General features: G+C 40.0%; 1 protein-coding gene across 1 annotated transcript in view; it reads right to left on the reverse strand.

Moving 5' to 3' along the window:
• The window catches only part of FKTN (fukutin), a 57,130-nt gene that overhangs the window by 12,096 nt on the left and 24,581 nt on the right, over positions 1-20,453 (reverse strand). The window contains exons 5-9 of the mRNA XM_080940250.1: positions 18,571-18,848; positions 16,579-16,711; positions 9,864-9,993; positions 8,583-8,716; positions 7,213-7,340 (exon numbers count right to left, since the gene is read on the reverse strand). Coding sequence (XP_080796376.1) covers positions 7,213-7,340; positions 8,583-8,716; positions 9,864-9,993; positions 16,579-16,711; positions 18,571-18,848 — 803 coding nt within the window. The remainder of the gene's footprint in view (positions 1-7,212; positions 7,341-8,582; positions 8,717-9,863; positions 9,994-16,578; positions 16,712-18,570; positions 18,849-20,453) is intronic.

The raw sequence follows: 20,453 nt of genomic DNA on the forward strand, positions 1-20,453 counted from the left end.
CTACAGGATACTGAACCTTTCTAACCAGACTTGTAGGAATTAGGAGGAGCTGAGACTACAGTGAGCTAAGTCCTGTAGCAGGTGACTTTGCAGTATGTCACTAAGCAGTACATGCTGCGACGGACCAAGTGTTATTTTCTTCTCATTGAGGAGAATCTGAAGCTCGGAAACTTAGGTGGTGGAAACGCAGATCTTAGGCTTGAATTCAGGGCTAACAGATTTCCTGGACTCACCATCCTACAATCATAAATATATATAGTCTAAATAGAGGTTTCTACATAGAGGTCAACTAATATTTAAAATGATATAAAGTGTTATAATGTTTCATAGCTGAATTCTGAAATGGAGACTAGTAAGTAGCAGGAAATGTGCATCTGGTAGGACTAGGACTAAAGAGCCTATGGATTTTGAAATAGTTGCCAGTTAATAACCCTCATAGCCTCTTATTAATAACTGATGTTGTTTTATATCTCGTGTTAATGAAAAACCATAGGGGAGAAATGACTCAAAGGAACAATCTGTCTCACAATGACCAAATTACAATGTGAAATTCAGTAACATAACAGTATCACTTATTGCTGGTGGCTATAAAAAATTTAATGACTTTTTGGGAATACAATCTGGCAATATATACCCTAACCCTATTAATTTATTTCTCCATCCATATTCCTTAATTCAATAGCTACTGAGGAAGCATGGGGCTTAGCTCTCGGGAGTCTACAAAAACAATGTGACACAACTGCCTAAGACCTGAACTGCATGGATGTTAGATCCTTTGTATGATACAACAGAGCCCAATGATATAGGCCAACCTGACCCCATTTCTGCTTTCTGTTTGACTAATACATACCAGTGAATTATGTATCGACATAGTCCATGCACACAGCATACAGGGATCAACTTTAGCCCCCTTCCCACTGCAGTAATCATTATTCTATATTCACGACGACTTAATTTTTTTAAGGTTAGAAATGTTATTTATTTATAAATGTTAAGAGCATTATCTCAAAGTTTGTTTGCTTCAACTTAAAGTCACATTGGGGTTACTTCCACTAACTTAGTTGCCACATTACTTAATGAGTTACAAGTAGATATAAGGGGCTGGAGAGATGGCTCAGTGGTTAAGAGCACTGACTGCTCTTCCAGAGGTCCTGAGTTCGATTCCCAGCAACCACATGGTGACTCACAACCATCTGTAATGGGATCTGAGGCCCTCTTCTGGTGTGTCTGTAGAGGGCGACAGTGCATCCATATATATGAAATAAACAAATAGATGCAGACAAATCTACTTTTTTGTTTGTTTGCTAGTTTTGGGTTTTTCAGACAGAGTTTCTCTGTTTAGCCCAGGCTATCCTAGAATAGCACTGTAGATCAGGCTGGCCTCAAACTCAGAGGTCCACCTGCCTTTGCCTCTGGATTAAAGACTCTTGCTACCACTGCCTAGCCAAATCTGCTTCTGTGCCCCCAGGCCCTCCCCCCCCCCCCCCCCCGCCAAAAGAATATTATTTCCTTTCATGACATTATCTAAAGCACAGTAGGTGGTTTAAGGTCCACCGAGAACTGGCAGCTCAAAAATAGTGGAAACAGTACTTCACGATGTCAGTCATTATCCGGGTATTTAACTGTCAGGAATCATCTTCATGTGTAATACTTCAGGAGCATTGCTTAAGTCAGTACCAGCAGGCCCTTGTTCTGTGTCCTTCAATACGCACCACCATGTACTACACAGTGTCAAAAACTAAAGGCACCCTGAGAGTTAAATATATAAATGTGTAAGAAGTTAAATGTTATCATTAAATATTTTTTATTAAATGTAAGTTATTGCATAGTTTCCTTATTAAATAAGTTAATATTGCTTGTCATTAAAATGGAGAAATAGTTGTTGCATAACTGCCTAGAAAGTTAAGTTAGGGAATTTGAAAATTTTTAAAAAATTGGAATAATCAGAGTAGAAAAGTAAGTAAATACAGCTATTATTAGATTCTCTCTGTTTAGCCATACTTCATTGCTGTTGTTTTGACAAGGACCTCAACTGCATTTGGTACACAGTTCAGTAACTTTGCTTTTTGCTTACAGAATATTGTTGTTTCTATTTTATGGTCTGGATTATGATCTCACAGAGAGTAGAAACTAAAATACATTTGAAACTGATTCTTTAGTACAGGGCAGTTAGAAATAAATTTTACAGAAATAAAGTAATAAAAGCATTAAGTAATGAATCACACAGAAGGTAAATTGGGAGTGTAGTCTAAAAAGGACAAGTCAAAGGCTTTGAAGATGTATCCAGTGAGCAAATATAAGACAATAAGGATCCAATATTAATCCAATAAATAAAGGAGTCCCCATTGGTGAGACAGCAGCATTCTCATGCAGGGAACATTCACAGTACCACAGTGATCTTGGTGACAGGAACAGCACATAGAAAAAAATATGGGCTGACTGGACGGTAGGGAGAAGGTCTGCGAAATGCCATTTTAAGTACCAACAGCCATGGCAGTTGTGGATACTGGCACTGGGCTGTAAGTCAGGCCCACTCATCAGTGAGGTATGGACAGGGAGGGGACTCAGGGCCACCACTTGTCACTGAACTACTGGCAACTAACAGATTCTGGGAGAGGAGGACACAGTCTGCAGTTAAGCACCTGTCAGTGAGTCTACCACAGAGGGCCACAAACAAGACGGTCATGCGTATGGGAAAGTTACCTGAAGGGAAGAGGGGCTGAGACCACGGGAGGAAGGTAAGAGAGCAACCAGAGAGCTGTGGAGTGAGTAACCAGAATGCATGCTATCCATGCGCAAAACTGATCTGAGAGGAAGAGGAGGAGAGCACGGGCTCTGAAATGACACTGCCTAGCTCTGGTTCTCAGCTCTGTTTTAATCTCCTCCACTAGATAAAGGTAGCAGTGTTCAAATCTCCATCACAAAGTTCCTGAGATGGTTAAACAAGAAGGTAGCCATAAAAATGTGGCATACTCACCATATAAAGTAAGTATACCATAAACACTAGCTCTTACGGTTTCTCTCAAAAGCTTCTAGCTTCTATCCATACATTGATTCAGATGAAGAAAAAAAATGCACAAAAATTCAATCCAATAGCTGTAGGAACTGAGAAGTTAAACAGAAGCAGTGTTTTTTCATTTTCGAGGACCCTCCACGCTTCCACAGTGACTGGAGCAGGTATTTGGGTTCCATTTGCCTGCAGCTCTGTCAGCATTCACGATTCATTTCCTCATGACAGCATCTCACTGGGGTGAGATAAAATCCCAGTGATGTCTTAATTTACATCTATTGATATCTACTGGCCATTTGTACCTCACTGAGACCTGTCTTTTCATTTCATTAGCCCATTTACTGCCTGGGTTGTTGGGGTTGCTGTATTCAGCTTGTTGAATTATTTATATATTGTAGATATTGTTACATGTGCAGAAGCAAGGTGCCCCTCCCCCATTCTCTAGGCTACTACCTGTTTTTTTTTTACAGCTTAATTAAATAAATTTTAATTAAAAAACATACATGAGAAAAGTTTTTCTTCCAATATGTCCTTACACTGATGTACACCTAGGGCCCGAGGAAGCCAGAAGCACACATCTAATATTTGGAACTGAGTCATGGTTAATCTGAATCACTCCAAGTGCATGCTGGGAAGCAAACTTAGGTATCCATTACATTCATAGGGTTTCTCTCCAGTAAGTGTTCGATTATGGTTCTTGAGAAATTTTTGAGCTACAAAACCTTTACCATGTCACTTTTTACTGCTGTGATCAGACTGCACAGGGGAAATGCAGACGTGAGAATCACAGACAACGTTTGAAAGTGAAACAGACACAGGACATATACCTTTAAAAGACATAAAAGCAGAAAAATCAAAAGACTTAAGGGAACTAGAGAAGTAAGACTGAATGATACCTGGGAATAAATGCTCACCCAGAGGGTAACTAAGCCAAGTCAGCACCTCCTGAGTTGCTGTGCTCTGTGCCAGTCCAGCGCCTTAGGAGTGCAGAGTGTGGTAATCTAGTCGTGGTAACAGAAGCGGTACTTAATACTGAAACAGTACTCATGGGTGCCAGGTACTGTAAGTACTGGACATGGACCGACTCACAGACTCACACTAGTAACCCAAGTACTTAGGGCAAACAAGTCTGAGGTTAAAGAGTGGCACTGTTATTAACGGTCCACAGCTTTGGACTAAGTTATCATATTGTCACTGTGCTTAAGTGTCTTCAAGCCTGAGTTGGTAGTAAGAATACATAATCCAAAGTGCAATACAGAATTATCTAAAACTAAACACAGTGGGCCACATCTCATCTAGCAAACACTCTTGTAACTTACAACGTTATAGTTGCTATTAATAGTAAAATTATTATTAAATCTTAGGATACAATTTATCAGTCAGAAGGCATGTGGAGTGCAGCATAGAAAGAGAAGCTTTCCCATGGAGTTCCTTCCTTAAAAAAGTTAAGCATTCTATAGCTTTCCCCCGCCTCAGCATGATGGTTTCTTGTTTGTTTTAAGCAGTAGCATTAAAAAAAAAAAAGCTCTTACACTAGTTTTATTGGCAAGAAGTTTGTCCTAAGAGCTGCCATTTTGTTTTCATACTCCAATCATAGGGAGGTCCCAGGCTCTAGGGGAGCTGAGGACTTTCCAATAGCTTCTGTTTTAAGGAGGCAGTTGTCTGAGTCTGGCCACCTCAGGGACAACTGCTCTATCTTGCTGACAGGATTAAACTAAGTTCATATTCCCAGACACAGGATCCAACTCCTATCCTGATCGGTAGGATACAGATCTTTATGATTTGCAAGCTTTACTATTCTGCCATATTCTGGCTCACTGCTGCAGTTCAGCTCCTGAGTCTGTCTGTGGCCCTGATGGATCAGTAGTGGCTTGATTACAATACATTTGTCATCTGCATTGGGCTGGTGTTAGAGTTCTGTTGGAATGAAGTGGACCCACAGCAATTTCAGGTTCTTCCCTTTAAAAATGGCAGTGTGATGGTAAGTTTCCTTAAAGGAAATAGTGCTGACAATGGCATATGGTTGGGGACTCTTCCAAAGGAACTGCTCCACACAGCCTTCCCCTGTTCTTTTCTCTGCCTTTTAAGGTCACCGTTACATGACAGAAAATCTGGGACACACACCATCTGTGCAGACAGCTCCCCCACTGCTCATTTCTCTGTTAGTCAGAGCACTTCACACTTCTCAAACACTGCTACTGTAACGAGCTGTGGAGTGAACCAAAGTTGTCTCTACCAAAAAACGCAGCCACTGAAATGAATGCCTCCTGTGAGGACTATGCTTCCGGATCACACCCATGAGAAGAGAAAATCACCCTTAATAGGAAATTTAAGACAAAAGAGTGATGTTTTCTGTGATTTCTCAAAAAGCAGATGCAGCAACTTAACGAGCTGATTAGGTGACGCCTGATCTGTACATCTGTCACAAGACTAAGAAAGGGATAATTTTTCCCTATTACTGTTGAGGTATTGGTGCCAGCTAATGACATTCAGGACAGCATGACACTCTTACAATCCCTTCCTGTACACTCATACTTTAAATCCTTAAAACAAGGCTGCATGGCAAGGCCTAATATTATTTCCACTTCGAAGTGGAAAAACTATGCAGAGACACATAAATTGCTGTTGTGTAACACACATGGCTGGGATTCACAAGCTGGCTCTATGATCTTAATTTCTATGGTATGCAATCTATAAGGAAAAAACCCTATACACTAAGTGTGGTATTTCTGTTATATTTTGAATAGACAAGCTGTAAATATTTCCAGCCCCCATGCCATTCACCTAACTAACTATAGGTCTGATTTATTATTGTGCTGGGTAGCGTATGTCAACCCAGCACAAGCTAAGTTATCTGAGAGGAAGAAACCTCAGTTCAGAAAATTCCTCAAGCTCACACTGTAGGTGAGCCTGTACAGCATCTTTTAAGTTAGTGGCTGATGGAGAGCACAGCCTATAGTGAATGGTGGTCCTGGGTTCTATAACTAAGCAGGTGAACACCATTCTTCTGCCACCAGTTCCTGCCCTTTTTAAGTTCCTGTTCTGACTTCCTTTGATGATGTTCTACAGTGTGAAAATGTAAAACCCTTTCCTCCCCAACTTACTTCTTAGTCATAGTGTTTCCACAGCAACAGTGACCGTAACTAAGACACTTATATACTCATTAACTTACATTTAACATTTTTAATCATTTTTATTTGTTTGTATGTACATGTGTAGTGGGCACAGTATGTTACATGTGTAGATGAGGACACCTCATGGGAGTTAATCTCTCCTCCCAACACGTATGTCCCCAATGGTCCAACTAAGGTTGTTAAGCCTGTCAGCAAGTGTTTTACCTGCTAATAATCTCACTGGCCCATTTTTCTTTTTAAAAAAAAATTGTATTCCTATGTATTTTATAATTAGATTTACTCAATAGTTTGTTGTCATAAAGCAAAGTAGTTTTTATAATTAACAAAAGTTTAATGATATAGGGTCAGAGTCAATTTGGGGATAATTTATAACTTTCAGAAAAAGGTTTGGATTACTCTTAAAACTGCAAAACAAATATACTTTACAATCTTTACATGAAGACTCAGGGACCCTAGGAGGATAGATGAACCTAAGAAAAGCAACATTGTAAGTCTAGAATTCTTCCTCTATGTATACAGAATAGTCTCCTTTCTGCTTAACAGCTCAAATTTATGCCTATGGTCAAATGACTACTAACGGTAGCAATGACAGTAATTATAAAATAATCATGTCATTAGGTAACAGCATCAGTGATGATCCCACATGCTGTTAACTTGCTAAGTGCAAAGGACTACCCCAAATGCGACTTAGTGTCAAGTGTATCATGGAGGCCAGGGGAGTAATGGCTAAAACGTGAAATCTGCAGAGTCCACTGTCGGTTACAGCTGCCTGTCCATTCCTAACATTACCGAGCTCTGTAACTCTGACAGACAGACTTCTGCCTTAGGTGGTGGGCTTGACTTTTGTGCGGCTTGTTCTATGGTAACTCAAGGCTTGCATCATAACTCCTTTGGTGGACTAACTCTGGTGATCCTTCCTCATACATTGTGCTCACAGTGAGCACTTCTGAGAGCGCCACAGGAAAGCCGGACTCCAGGGAGGCTGAGAGCACATTAGCAGACTTTCTAGTTTCTGAAAAGACTCCCATAGCCCCCTTTTTGTTTAGTAAGTACTTATCTGATTCATACTTAAACTTTTTTCCTGTTCTGGCCTGCGTGCCTCCATTCCACATATGGTCAGTCTCTTCATAGAAGAAAAAAATATCAAGTTTTACATCATCTTTTCCCTGGAAGGATAGTTCCAAGCTGTCTTCCACCTACAGAAAAGATAAAACCTTCATAGACCAAAACAACAGGCACACATTTTCATCTTTTGAATAAAGACAGATACTAATGTTTTATGTAGAGAGCATTAATTCTAAGATGCTTGCTTTTTTAAACTGAAGTCCTTACAAAAGTAGTTTAGGAAAGTGGGATACTATACTAGCTTTCCTTAAATGCATATAAAACATTTCTTAAACTCACAAAAATTCACAAATAAAGGCCTCATGGTAGTTAAAACTGTCACTCTGTAGGGAAAACTTGAAACATCATATTCCAGAGCCTGTTTCTAACTAAAGGAAGAAAGGAAACTTATCACATCAGACTTGGTGCATGTGTCTTCAACAGCATCACATGCTAATTTATGTGATCCTCAAGGGGATAAACTCTAATGTGGCCATCTGTATGCTCCACTGCAAAGCACAGGGCCAGATACCAGCACTTGGCAAGTAGATGAATGACTAAAGCTATTGCTTTGGTTGGATGCAGAAAACATTAACTCTCTCTCTCTCTCTCTCTCTCTCTCTCTCTCTCTCTCTCTCTCTCTCTCTCTGTGTGTGTGTGTGTGTGTGTGTGTGTATGTGTGTGTATGTATTTTTAAACTAGAATGATTATCTCTGAAGGTGAGAATTAATTTTCCAGAAATGAACTTTTGTTCCTTGCTTTGCAGGATAACACTTCTCTGGAGATGAATTAAAAGCAGGATTATCACAAAGGATCATGGGCTTCTGGAGCAGCAACCAAACTGTCTTAGAGTAGGAGTTCACCTAGGCCATAGTTCTAGACCATGGTGCCCTGGCTCTTGCTAGCCTCTAAGGACTGGCTTAACATGGCTCCATATTGCTATCCCTTAGCAAGCAAGGGGCATTTGTGCTGATATTATCATGAAATCTAGTCCTAAATGATCACAGAAGAAGATACTCAGAAAAATGTAACTTCCAATTTCTAACTTTATATTATTTTTGTACCCATACTATTGCCCAACAGAATAGCAATACAGCCTCTTATAAGAGCCAAAGAGCCTGCTTTCTTCATTATTAATAAGAGGCTGGATTTTCTAGTTTTTCTCTAAGTAGCACAGAAATCTTAAGGGATAACAGCTTCCACAACCCCATCCTGATAAGTACATAGTTTATGATAAAACTCTGTTTGTAACACATTTAAGTATATATACATTAGATAAGGTAAACTTTACAATGGAGACACACTATTTATGATATTAATTGACTATTACCAACCTTCCCAAACTTGTGTTTGAGTGGAAGTCCTGCATCCTGAAATGCCAAAATAATATCAGGTTTGTAATCTTGTATAAAAATTCCTAGGTCCACATCTTTGCTGTAAGGAATAATACTGCACTGCCGATACCATCCTAGGATAGGGGAAGGGATGAAAACATTTTAAGCTATATTTGTAAAATTAGTTATTATAATGAAAAAACTTTATAGTAATGGTTATATAATTTCATAGGGTTAAAGTTGGGGTGATTTACCAAGATTATTTTTAAAAAGTTAAATCCCAAACTAAGCAACTTGGTTATAGACTTTTCCTTGAAGGATCAGTCTCCCTCTTGCTCTCCCTCTTTCTTTCTTTCCCTGGTCTGAGTCTGTGATCTTTCAAATAGCCCAGTCTGCGGGATAGCCATGAATCCCAGGCTACAACCTGTTGCACATGCACAATTATTTAAGGCACTTCCTTTTAGTCTCAAAGTGTCCTGAACTGGACAATAAATTCTACGGTGACTCTTTTTAAAGCTGAATTAACTGGAATTAACTTTTGTACAAATGTAGTCACAATCAAAACACAGATAGTTATCAATTACTGTAATAATTTAGAAGGAAGAGATAAAGACAACAATCTTAAGGATCTACATAATTCTAAATTCCAAGAAGCCGATGTAATGAACAGTGGACCTGGAAACCTTTTCCAGAGTCTGATAGCTGCTGCTTAAGACTACAAAAGTATCTTTGCCCATCCCTAGTGAACAGTGATGCCAAACCAATGATGCTCTCAATGACCTGGAAAAGTTTACGAATGACCTCAGAGCATGCCTTTCAATCTTCCTCTCACTCGAAATGTTTCCTGCAATGTAACCTTTTGTTGCTATTTTAATGTAAAGCAATAGTAATCTTTTAAGATAGAGATAGCAAAAGTATTCAGGATGACAAAGGTAACTTAAGGATTACCTGAAAACCAACCACAGTATACATGTCTGATGTAAATTTGTACACATTAATTATAACATTTTATAATGAGCTCTGACGCCCTGCTCTGGGACAGAGGCGTGCATGCAGATGGAGTAATAATAAACATGGAATGCATAAATAAATAAATCTTCTTAAAAAGGTTTTGTTTTATATTTTATCAATTACTTTTTAAAAGCAGTCAACACATCTTTGCTTTCCACACTAATTCTGATTATAAATATTATACTGCCAATATTACTGATTCCTGATCACCTCAAGTATTCATTCCTAAAGCCAAAAGGATGAGCCAGAGAAAGAGTCAGGCATCCTTACCTAGACAGGTACCACTGCTGAGCCAGAAGGGTGTTCCCACTCCCTTCAGTGTCTTGGCTGCTAGTTGCAGGAGCTCCTTTGCCCTCTGCCGAAAGGCCATAGCTTCCGCGGTATTGTCATCAACGTACTGCTGCAGGTTTAATACAAAGTTACCTATTATAACCCAAAACTGTAGAAACACTAATATGATATTTGATTTAAATTGAGAAACCAACAGTGCCTCTTTTTTCCATTGTAAAAAATCCAAATTTAGGGGGCTTGGGCTGGCTCATAGGGTAATGTGTGAGCATGAGGGTCTGAATTTGGATTTTTAACACCCATATAGAAGCTGGGAGTATTTGTGTGTGCCTGCAACACCTGTGCTGTAGGGGTGGCAGACAGACAGACAGATATCCATGGAGCTCATTGGCCAACCAGTCTCCACCAGTTCCAGGTTTAGTGAGAGGCCCTATCTAAAAAATGTGAAGAGGTGTGTCTGCTGCTAACTTGTCCAAGCTCTGGTGGACGGCCCCACACCCAAGCGCATGCAGGAAGCACTAACTGGATTCTGTGGATTACAAACAGAAAGAGATGAAAGTGGAAGGGGTGTATTGGGCAGGGGTGCAGGAGACCTGGGAGTGGATAGAAGCAAGATGTAATAGAGAAGACACAAGTGCACAACTGAGTCCACACATCTACATACACAGACACACGCGTATACCCCAAAAACCCAGAGATCAGAGTTTACTCCAATTTCTCAGTTACACATTAAGATAACTAGAACAGATTTTAGAAGAACCAGTTCCCAACGACGACGAGACTTCGGCTGTCATTAGTTTTCTCTGCACATCAGACTTTAGCAAGCTGGGCAGATGGGAGGAAAAAAACCCAGCTAATTACACAGCTAGAAGCATTAAACAAAACGGATTACACGATGTTTCTGTTGTAGAGTCATTTACTAGTCTTTAGAGACAGGGCAGTCAAGCAGGAAAGACACATGTTGAATCAGAGAGTCTGTTTTTTTCTAGGCCCATCTCCTTTTCCAAGACTAACTAAGCTCGATGAGAAGACGCTGGTTCTGTCCAATCCCCCAGTGTTCACACCAGCACCTCCATGTCTGACGGATGGACCAGAGGACAGAAGAAGCAAATTTCACTGTAGCTAATATTCTCATTTATTTATAACTTAAAGACGGTACCTATGCTTTTCAGAACCACCCTACAGATAGGAATGAAACCCTTTTGTAAAGTATAAAAACTTGTATTAATATCAACTTTTACGCAGTCATCTTGCTTTTTTGGATTTACTACATTTTATTCTGTAACTGAAGAAAACAATGAATTCTTCAGTGCTATTTCACTATATAGATCAGAATGTCAGCTATTTGGCCTAGCAGACCAAGGACACAGGTCCATGACTTCTGCTCTGGTGTCATCACTAGCCTCTTTTTACATGTCCCATTAGAGCAATAAAATGCAACTTCTCAGTCTGGCAGGGGTGGCACATGTTTTAAATCCCAGCTCCTAGGAGGCAGAAGAAGGAGGATCTCTCTGAATTTGAGGGCAACCTGGTTTACAGAGCAAGTGAGTTCCAGGAGAGCCAGGGCTATACAAATAAACCCTATCTCAAAAAACAAGCACAAACAAACAAAAAATATGGCACAACCTTTCTAGCCTATGTAACTTTATATGTCATTTTCTTTTTCAGTATGCCTCTGACTCTGAATACGGTAAAAATCATGTTTTTTCTCCGACCTCTGAGAAATATCCAGGTTTTCCTAAAAGACAAGTGAGATTATTTTCCCAGTGTTTCTACTGAACATTTACTATGACACAAAGCTGAGTCATCAGTCAGCTCCTCCAGTAACTTACAACATTACCACTTATATATACTTTTAGATTCTTTTAAAAATTTAATTTTTTTATGTCTATACACTATGTGCATGCCTGGCAGACAGGAAGATAGAAAAGAACATCGAATCTCTTGGGAATAAAGTTATAGATGGCTGTGAACTGCCACGTGGGTGCTGGGAATCAAACTCTGGTCCTCTGGAAGAGAACCAGTGCTTTTAACCACTGAGCTAGCCCCACATGTTACTTCTTTTTTTTTTTTTTTTTTTTTTTTTTTTGAGCTTCATATATTCTGTGAGTTGTTTTCTTGGGTGTTCAGAGCTTTCTGAGACTAGTATCCAATTATCAGTGACTGCATATTGTGTCTGTTCCCACATGTTAGTTCCTACATTTAGTTGTAATGGTTGGTTTTGCTTCAGTTTCCTCAGTGAGGCTGTAAACACAGAAGCAGGCAGTGCATTTCTCCACCCTGAATCTATACCTCTAGAATGTCATGTGGTGCAGGGTAGGTAAGCAACAAATACTGTTGAGAGGCTAATGAGGAAGTAACGAATTCTGACAATGTCCTAAAATAGCTTGTGTTCCTTTACAAGAAAGCAGGAGAGATATACTTTACAGAAATGTCACTGGGACAATAAGAGATAGAACCACTAGATGGCTCCTGAGAAACAAAGTGTCCTATGAAGGAGCGGTCCCTGCAGGTAAGCTGTTCTTATGGATTGAGCAAACTATAAAGAGTCTCCTGAAATAAAACATCCCTTTCCTGAGACACTGCTTCTTTTATAGCACACGGTCTGGACTGAGAGGTCTATGTTCCCATGCTTCTTATAAGAGAGAATGCCTAGAGCTAAACATTTATACACTTAGCTACCACGTAGACTATATGCTAACTCAGTGGTAAGTGGTACCCTGAAGCTACAATTTCCCTCTCTGCCATATGAGACACCTTTCTTCAAACTGTTGATCAGAGGAGTCCAAGAGACTCCCAAACACTGTAAGACACTGCCCTTGGTTGTCTTCCAGAACATGAAGGTAAAACACTATTGCTGAAGACACTCCACGCTTCCTACACAGGACTTACAGGAATCAACTAGAAATGACCTGGAAGCATCATCCCTGAGACTACCTCTCCTGGTATCTGAAGGTGCCAATGTAAACTGCCAAGGAGAAAATCAGTGAACAGTCTTGCACTACTATAAACCACACCAATGAACAGCATGGCAAGGTAACATCAAGGACTCAAGAGTGGTACTTGCAGCTTAGGAGTAACCAACATGCACCTGATTGGACTTGAGGCTTGCTCAATAGGAGGGAAGTCATGCCTGGTTTTATAAACCCAGCCAGTGGCTGGAAAAGGTTCATTGAACCTAGAAGAGAACCTACTACTGCCCTTTTCCTACGCCAGCATGATTGCTAGCTGAATTCTGAATACTGTATTCACCCTTGCAGCCAACGTGAACCCCCAAACCTTAACAATATGGCCACTGCAACAGAACTACAGGTACAATGACAATACCAGCTGACATTACAGTGTGGATGGGAGAACTCTCATAGGGCCCTAACCCCTAGATGAAGAGCTATAAGCAGTTAATGGGTGCTAACAGAAGAACACTTTTCTCCAGTAATGAGAATGAGTTATCTAATGTTGTTTAGTTAGACCTTATAACTTAATCAGGCTAGAGGAAATGACTTGAATTTACAGATTTCATCAAACAGATATAGAAATAAATATACAAAGACATATGCATAATGTCTCTATTAAGTGAGAGAGCCTGTGTACAGCAAAAACCAAAAGGCATTACCTATCCCCAGATCTTGGCTTCTATAAGGACTCATGAGAGATGGCTGAGCCCAGGGCTACAATAGGAAAATCACAAGATGAGCCTAGAATATCTGTATTTTAATAAAAATGAAGAAAGCTATAGATAAGCTAGAAGATAAACCTGGCCAAATATGAAACAATCTTAAGATTAAAACAAATGATAAAAGTAAGGGCTTGTGACTCATTAAATAGGAAACTATGAGTCTCTTATCTCAACAGCAAATTTGATAAGGAATGTAATATTTAACTGGTTACAAAGTAGCTTGAGAACGATTGCTTCTAACTACAAAGGGAAAAATGCAACATCACAAAGGTGAAGCAAGCAGGAAAGACAGAGGGAGCAATGAACACCAGCAGTGTTCCCTGGCCTCTCCTGAGCCTTTCCACACATGAGTCAGGAAGTCATGAGACCTAAGCGTCTCAGGAGACCCCCAAGGCTTTGCCCCTAGGTTAGAAAGGCAGTCATCTTGGGTGCTGAGACTCCTTGGTGCTGTGTAGGAACTTCAGGGTACACAGCTTTTCTAAGTGACTCACACAGAGGTGAGCTTCCGGGTGATATGGCTCACTCTGACACTCCTGGAACTTCTCACCCATGGTCTTGAAAGTAACCATAACAAACTCAAGGGCTCACTGAGCTAGACTTGGGTGGGACCAGTTTTCAGTTTGTCTGAGGTGAATCCTATTTGTTCATGCTTCCCCAGGAAAAGGCAGGAGAGAAGCAATGACAGGGCAACAGGTAGCACCTTCTGGACAATGAGAGGAGCAAGCTGAGCAGACTGCCACACCGCTTATGGAAGGATATTTAGTCTGCATCTAGCATGAGAAGAAACTAGAGAGACAGTTTACAGACTATCTGATGCAATCATCAAAATTATCAAAGTCATAAAACTGGGGGAACTAACCCAGACGAGTAGAGAAACCGGCCCAGAAACAGGGCATCAGTACAGCACATGATTCTAAACAGAATCCTTTCAATACAAACCCACTATTAGGACAAGCAGCAAAAGGTGGATGTAGACTTTTGCTGTTGTCTTTAAACTGGTCTTGCCATATGCCTGGGCTGGCCTGGAGCTTTTGGCAATCTGCTGCCCTGGCTTCCCAACCGTGAAGATTACAGGCGTGTGTGGTCACACACAGTTCGGACTGAGATCAGAGCAATGTGTGTTAATTTTTGATCTTCACTTTCACATATAGGAAATACTCTAGTTGTTGTTTTTAGAAAAAGCTAAGTTACTTGAGGCTTTGGGATACTGTTTTATAGTTTACTCTCCAATGTGCCAGGAAAAAAAAAGAGGTCTTATTTGAATTGTACTGTCAACTGTTCTATAAGCCAGACACTGCTTTTAAAAACTCATTATTAAAGCAAATGAGACAGCTAGGGGCTATTTTACTAGGTTCATTGGATTAGTTCATCTCTACAATCATCCTGTGCATTTCATTCAAGACTGTTTGGCGCCATCAAGTGTTCAAATGGGTGTAAGTTACCCTTAATTTGAACATGTACACTCCTGGATGAAACATGTAAGAGGATAAAGATACAGAGGATAGTCACTGCACATCAGCATCAACACAAGGCAAGCATCGCTAAAGGCATGGCTGCAACTGACTACCATGAATAAAGTAAGGTGCCTGCTTTCAGGAAGCTCACAAAATTAGGAGGATTCAAGACGTTCACAATTCACTTGCGGTAGCTACTAGGGCAGAGGTAGGCAATGCCTGTAAGGCAGGAGGCAAGGAATTCATCCTTCCTACCTCTTATTACTATGTGGTAAAGGCAGAACTTGTCTGCAAAACAGGCCTATCCACACATGCTGCTTTCTAGCTTCCACTAAGAAGCTCAGTAAATTTGACAGCCCTACAATAATAAATTCAAAAGAATAGGAAGAGCTAGAAAAACCACTTGGACTTTCTTGGGTATCAGCATACAGTATGGGAGAAGCCTTGTGTTTGAGTCTTGGACCCTGGGCAGCAACAAAACAAGTTGGTTCTTAGTAGCTCATATGTGTCTAGTTTGCTCTCTATTACTATGATAAACACTATGATCAAAAGGCAACTTGGGAGAGAAGTCAGTCATCAGTCATAGCTCATGCCGGAGAGAAACTGGGGTGAGAACGCCAGGGAAGGACTGGAGAGCTGGGCGTGGTGGCACATGTCTCTATTCCCAGCACTATGGAGACAGAAAACAGAAAATAAAGGGCAAGTACAAGAACTAGGTACCGAATCCCCACAGTCTGTCTTCCTGGTTCCATCTGACTTGTTACAGTTTAACTTTTACACCCATCAAAATCATTTTTATATCACTATAATCAGAAGCCTACAAAGTTACAACAGCAGAGGAAAAGCTGGAAACTCAGCTGGTCTTTGCACAGCACTTTGCCAACACACACACACAGGGAGGAGGAGGAGGAGGAGGAGGAGGAGGAGGAGGAGGAGGAGGAGGAGGAGGAGGAGAGAGAGAGAGAGAGAGAGAGAGAGAGAGAGAGAGAGATATTCATATTCTGTGCCACACTTAATCAAAGAAAACCCCTATTTAAGTCTTTCTAAAGACATATGGTGCCTCTATGGTGTGCATGGGTATCTGGGTGTGTGTAGCCCCATGCTGCCTTTGACTTGAGATCCTGTCTTAACTGGCTGAATGCTGGCTGTGGTTACAAATGTACCATGCTAACCAGCTGAGTTTAGGTTTTCTTTTGAGATAGGGTCTGTTGGTCAGGGTTGTTTCTGAACTCACCACATACTGGAGCATCACCTTCAACTCTCACCAGTATCTTCTGAGTGTTGGGATTATAGACACCTGTCACCATGCATGATTCATGTGGTGACAGACAGCAAACTCAGCCCTGTGCATGCTAGACAAGCATCCAACCAACCGGATTACATCCCCAGCTCTTAGGGGAAAAACGTTTATTGTTAAAACTTTAAATAAACCAAAATCAGTGGGGTGAAAATGATCCACGTAACAAGCCTTTTAAAGGTATTCTGCAGATGCCTCCTTTCCTCTTAAAAACTAAAATAAGCAACACTTTCATTAAATTTAGAAATACATGTTTTGGCCATTTCTAACCTGAAGGAACGCCCGAGCTTCTTTGTACCTGCACTCGATAAATCTGGAGTGAGGTACTTCTTCTAGAAAGCGCCCTGGGTCTTTTGGAATAAGCATATCTAGTCCATCAACAGTAACTTGCTGCAACTCTGGCCTGAAAAACAAAAGGTAAAAAGAAAATTTCCTATCAACATTTAATCCAGAACATGGACAGACAGCCTTTTAAAACAGTAAACGTTAGCAAAGGAGCTAAACCTGAAGTGAATTTTCTTCAAATCCTTTGGGTGTCAGTCAGCAACTTTATTAGGATCTTGAACATCAGACATCAAATAGCAAAGAGAATTTTAGTTTTAAGTATTAATAATCATGTAGCTATACTTGTGGGGAGGCAATGGGTTTCCCTCTACAGATTGAGCTGAAGGCCTTGTGCATGCCACCACTGAGCTACATCCTGTCCCTCTTTCAACTTAAATTTAAAAAAGAAAAATTATTTTGAGACAAGGTCTCCTTGAACTACTGAAACTGGCACTGAACTCTGCCACCAGGCCTGGCTTAGTGCATCTGAAATAGTTTTTTACAGATGCTTTGGAATTTTAAGCAGAAATGAAAGTTAAATGACATCATTTCCAGTTACTAACTAGTTTAAAGTTCTTACAGTTAAAACCCTGGAAGCCTCAGTGACCAGAGAGACACTGGAAGCCACCTGCTATGAATATCGCGTGGGAACCTTCTACTCCTCCATGTCAGACTATAAGACGTACAGACAGCTGTATCTACTGGCACACATTATACTCCCAAGTTATGTTTTGGTTGGTGATTTTGAACTTAACTAAATTATTAATTGAACTTTGAAGTAAACTTTTAATAGTAGAAGAACTAAATGACTTATTTAAAAAACCTGTTTGAAACACAAAATAAGAACAAGATGCATAAACATGAATAGTAACAAAGATGTCAACCAAAACAACAGGATGCAAGAGCGACAACAAACTGTTCTTGACAACCCAGAATCATTTTGGCCGTTGATATTTCTGACTTTTCCAGTTCTTACTACCTTCTCAGCTCTTTCTCACATGGGTGGATTTAAACACCAGAAAGACGACAAGAATAAATGTGCCTTACAGTTTATGGCATAACAGAGTTTTTTTTTTTTTTTTCTGAAAGGGCCCCAAAAGGTCTTTGTTATAAAAATTCTTATAAATGATAAAGTTTAAAGCAAAAGGCAAACATTCACTGCTATATTTACATCAAGTTCTAGTATTCGGATATATTATAACATCATTATTAATGACTTCTAAAGAGAAAGAAAAGGACTACTGTGGGTTATAAAGCTGACACTTGTGGTCTAATTTTACACGAGTCTCGTAAAGCACCCGCTTCTTGTCAGCAGTATTATTGTGATAGTATACACAGTATTATTTTTATTCCTATGATTTGTCTTAGTTTTCTGAGGCAATGCCTTATGAACCTGTTATTTAGCCCAGCCTCATCTGCAGCTTGCAAATCCCCTGCTTCAGCTTCTCGAGTGCTAGGATTTATAGGCGTGAGCCACCATCTCAGCCCATACTGGAAATGAAGTAAGAAAATAACACATACATACACACTCAAGTGCACGTAAGACATAAACACATAACATTACGAGTTACAACACTGTGTTCTTCATCATAGACATTGAAATTTGTCAGTTCCCCTGGAGTTCCCTGTGTACCCCACTCAATAACTCCCTCTCTACCATCTAGGGATATTCTATGTTGCTTTGAAGGTAACTTTTCCTTACTATTCTTAGTAGCATGGTTATATTTTAAAAATATCCACGAACATAGTTTACCTCTATACTGTTAATCTTTTTTTGCCTTGAGACACTCAGCACTATAGAACCATCCACACTATTGCAGAATTGCAGATTTCCCTGAGGAATAGTACTTCAATGTGTGTGTGTGTGTGTGTACATGTGTATGTAAATATAAACATATAATATTATTGACTTATTACCGCTTATTTTTATAGATTTACCTGTCAAAAGCTCCAGGATAACGACCAAACTGTAGCCTTCGAAAAGGAACAAACTTCCTATCCATGTGCCCTTTGAGTCGGAGGTGACCATGCCAGAGGTAGTTGCCACTCCTCTCATGAAAGACGACCAAGTGGATGGCATGAGTGGCCAGTTTACAGACATAGTGCAGAGGGATTTCAGTTCCAGAAAGCGAGTCTATTCCATCTAGCCGAGGATCTTTGCTTTCAATCTTTAGGCACTGAAACCCCATATTCTCGGCTATCCGAAACCATCCATCCTAGCATAAAACAAAAATCAAACATGGATATTTAAAACCAAATATTAGTAGCAAAACTAAAGCAATTATTATACTGTTAATTAACTAAGCCATATTTTTTCTTAATTTACCTTTTTGCTAGAACATTTAAAAAAAAATGAGAGTAGTGAACAGAAGGTATTGCTGAAAGAACAAAGTACCCAAAGAAAGCTGTGGGGAACGGAGAATATCCCTCAGGACTCTGAAAATTAATAAAAATTTCTCCCCGTGGGATGAGAGTGCTCATTTAGTGTTCTCTCATTAATGAAGTAGATGTTAGGAGCAGGAACGGAAAAGCAAACTTGGAATTATTATCTCCTAAAACTTTAAAAATGCTGTAACAGAACCCAATCACAATGCCAACATCAGAAAACCAATTCCAACATACTGTAAGACTATGTTTGCTTTTCAAAACCATTGAGACGTAAATCGTTTTTATCAAGATTATCTTCTATGTAGATTTTAGTAGATGGTGAAATATTATCTAGAGTATCTACTGAGCCAGTGGATGTTACAACTCAAGCCTCTATGGCTCCGGGAATATTGCAAAGAGGGGTCTGAAAAACTGTAAAAGCCAGAACACCAGGAAGCCTGATAGGAAATAGTCCTCCTAAAAATGGCTGATATAATTGTTTCACTTACACACACACACACACACACACACACACACACACACACACACACACGGGTTTCTGCTATATATGGTGCCCTATGAACTGCAATCCTTACCGAAAGATTATAAATTTGAGGCCTGCTTCAGCTACAGTAAATTTGATTCTTAAAAAAAAAAAAAAAACAACTTTTATTTCACTAGAAATTTAAATATCCAAAGAACTTTGACTTATATTCCTACATTTGCATTGGATATAATGTCTACTCTAAGCAGCAGCGTATTTTAAGTAAGGAAACATATTTAAAGTCAACTTTCAAAACAGCCAATAATACAGTCACTTAATGTGCATAAAGTGCATGCCCACAGAGACTGTGAGGTCAGCCAGGAAGGTAATATTTATGTCTAGCCTACAGTCAGGGAACATAAAGCTTTAAGAAGGTACATCTCACTGGCCACAGAATTCAGAAACCAATACTGAGATCAAAGCTAGCAAGCTCACCTGCCGAGCCATCTCAACAGTCCCTAGCTGACCTTTGCTCCCTCCATGGACTCTGCCGTATTAGTCTTGACAACTGTGCATATTTCTTTCTTTTAAAGTAGCAGTGAACTGCACTCAAGGGACACTTGGAATCGTAGAGGAGTATTTCTATAGGCCAAGGTCAAGAACATTGGTGTTGTAAGTGACAAAGTGACAGTCCTGTTCAGTTCCTCATGATTTATGTCCTGCAGCCCCTTCCCCAGACGCTTCACCTGGTGTAATTAAGGCAGAGCTGGATACAGCAGGTGTGAGGCAGATGTTAAGACCCTCTCTATCCCTCCAAGAGGAGGTAAACAGTTAACAAGGCCAGCTGGAGTGATGTGTCTGCTAGAGAGCACAGCTGAGCTCCCCTAGATGTACTCTGCTTGACTCAGTAGTCACAACACCAATCCAAAAAGAGAGAGACTCTTATGATTGGAGCAGAGTAAGCTATTTA

The sequence above is a fragment of the Micromys minutus genome, assembly GCF_963924665.1.
Source record: "Micromys minutus genome assembly, chromosome: 28".
Classification (NCBI taxonomy): domain Eukaryota; kingdom Metazoa; phylum Chordata; class Mammalia; order Rodentia; family Muridae; genus Micromys; species Micromys minutus.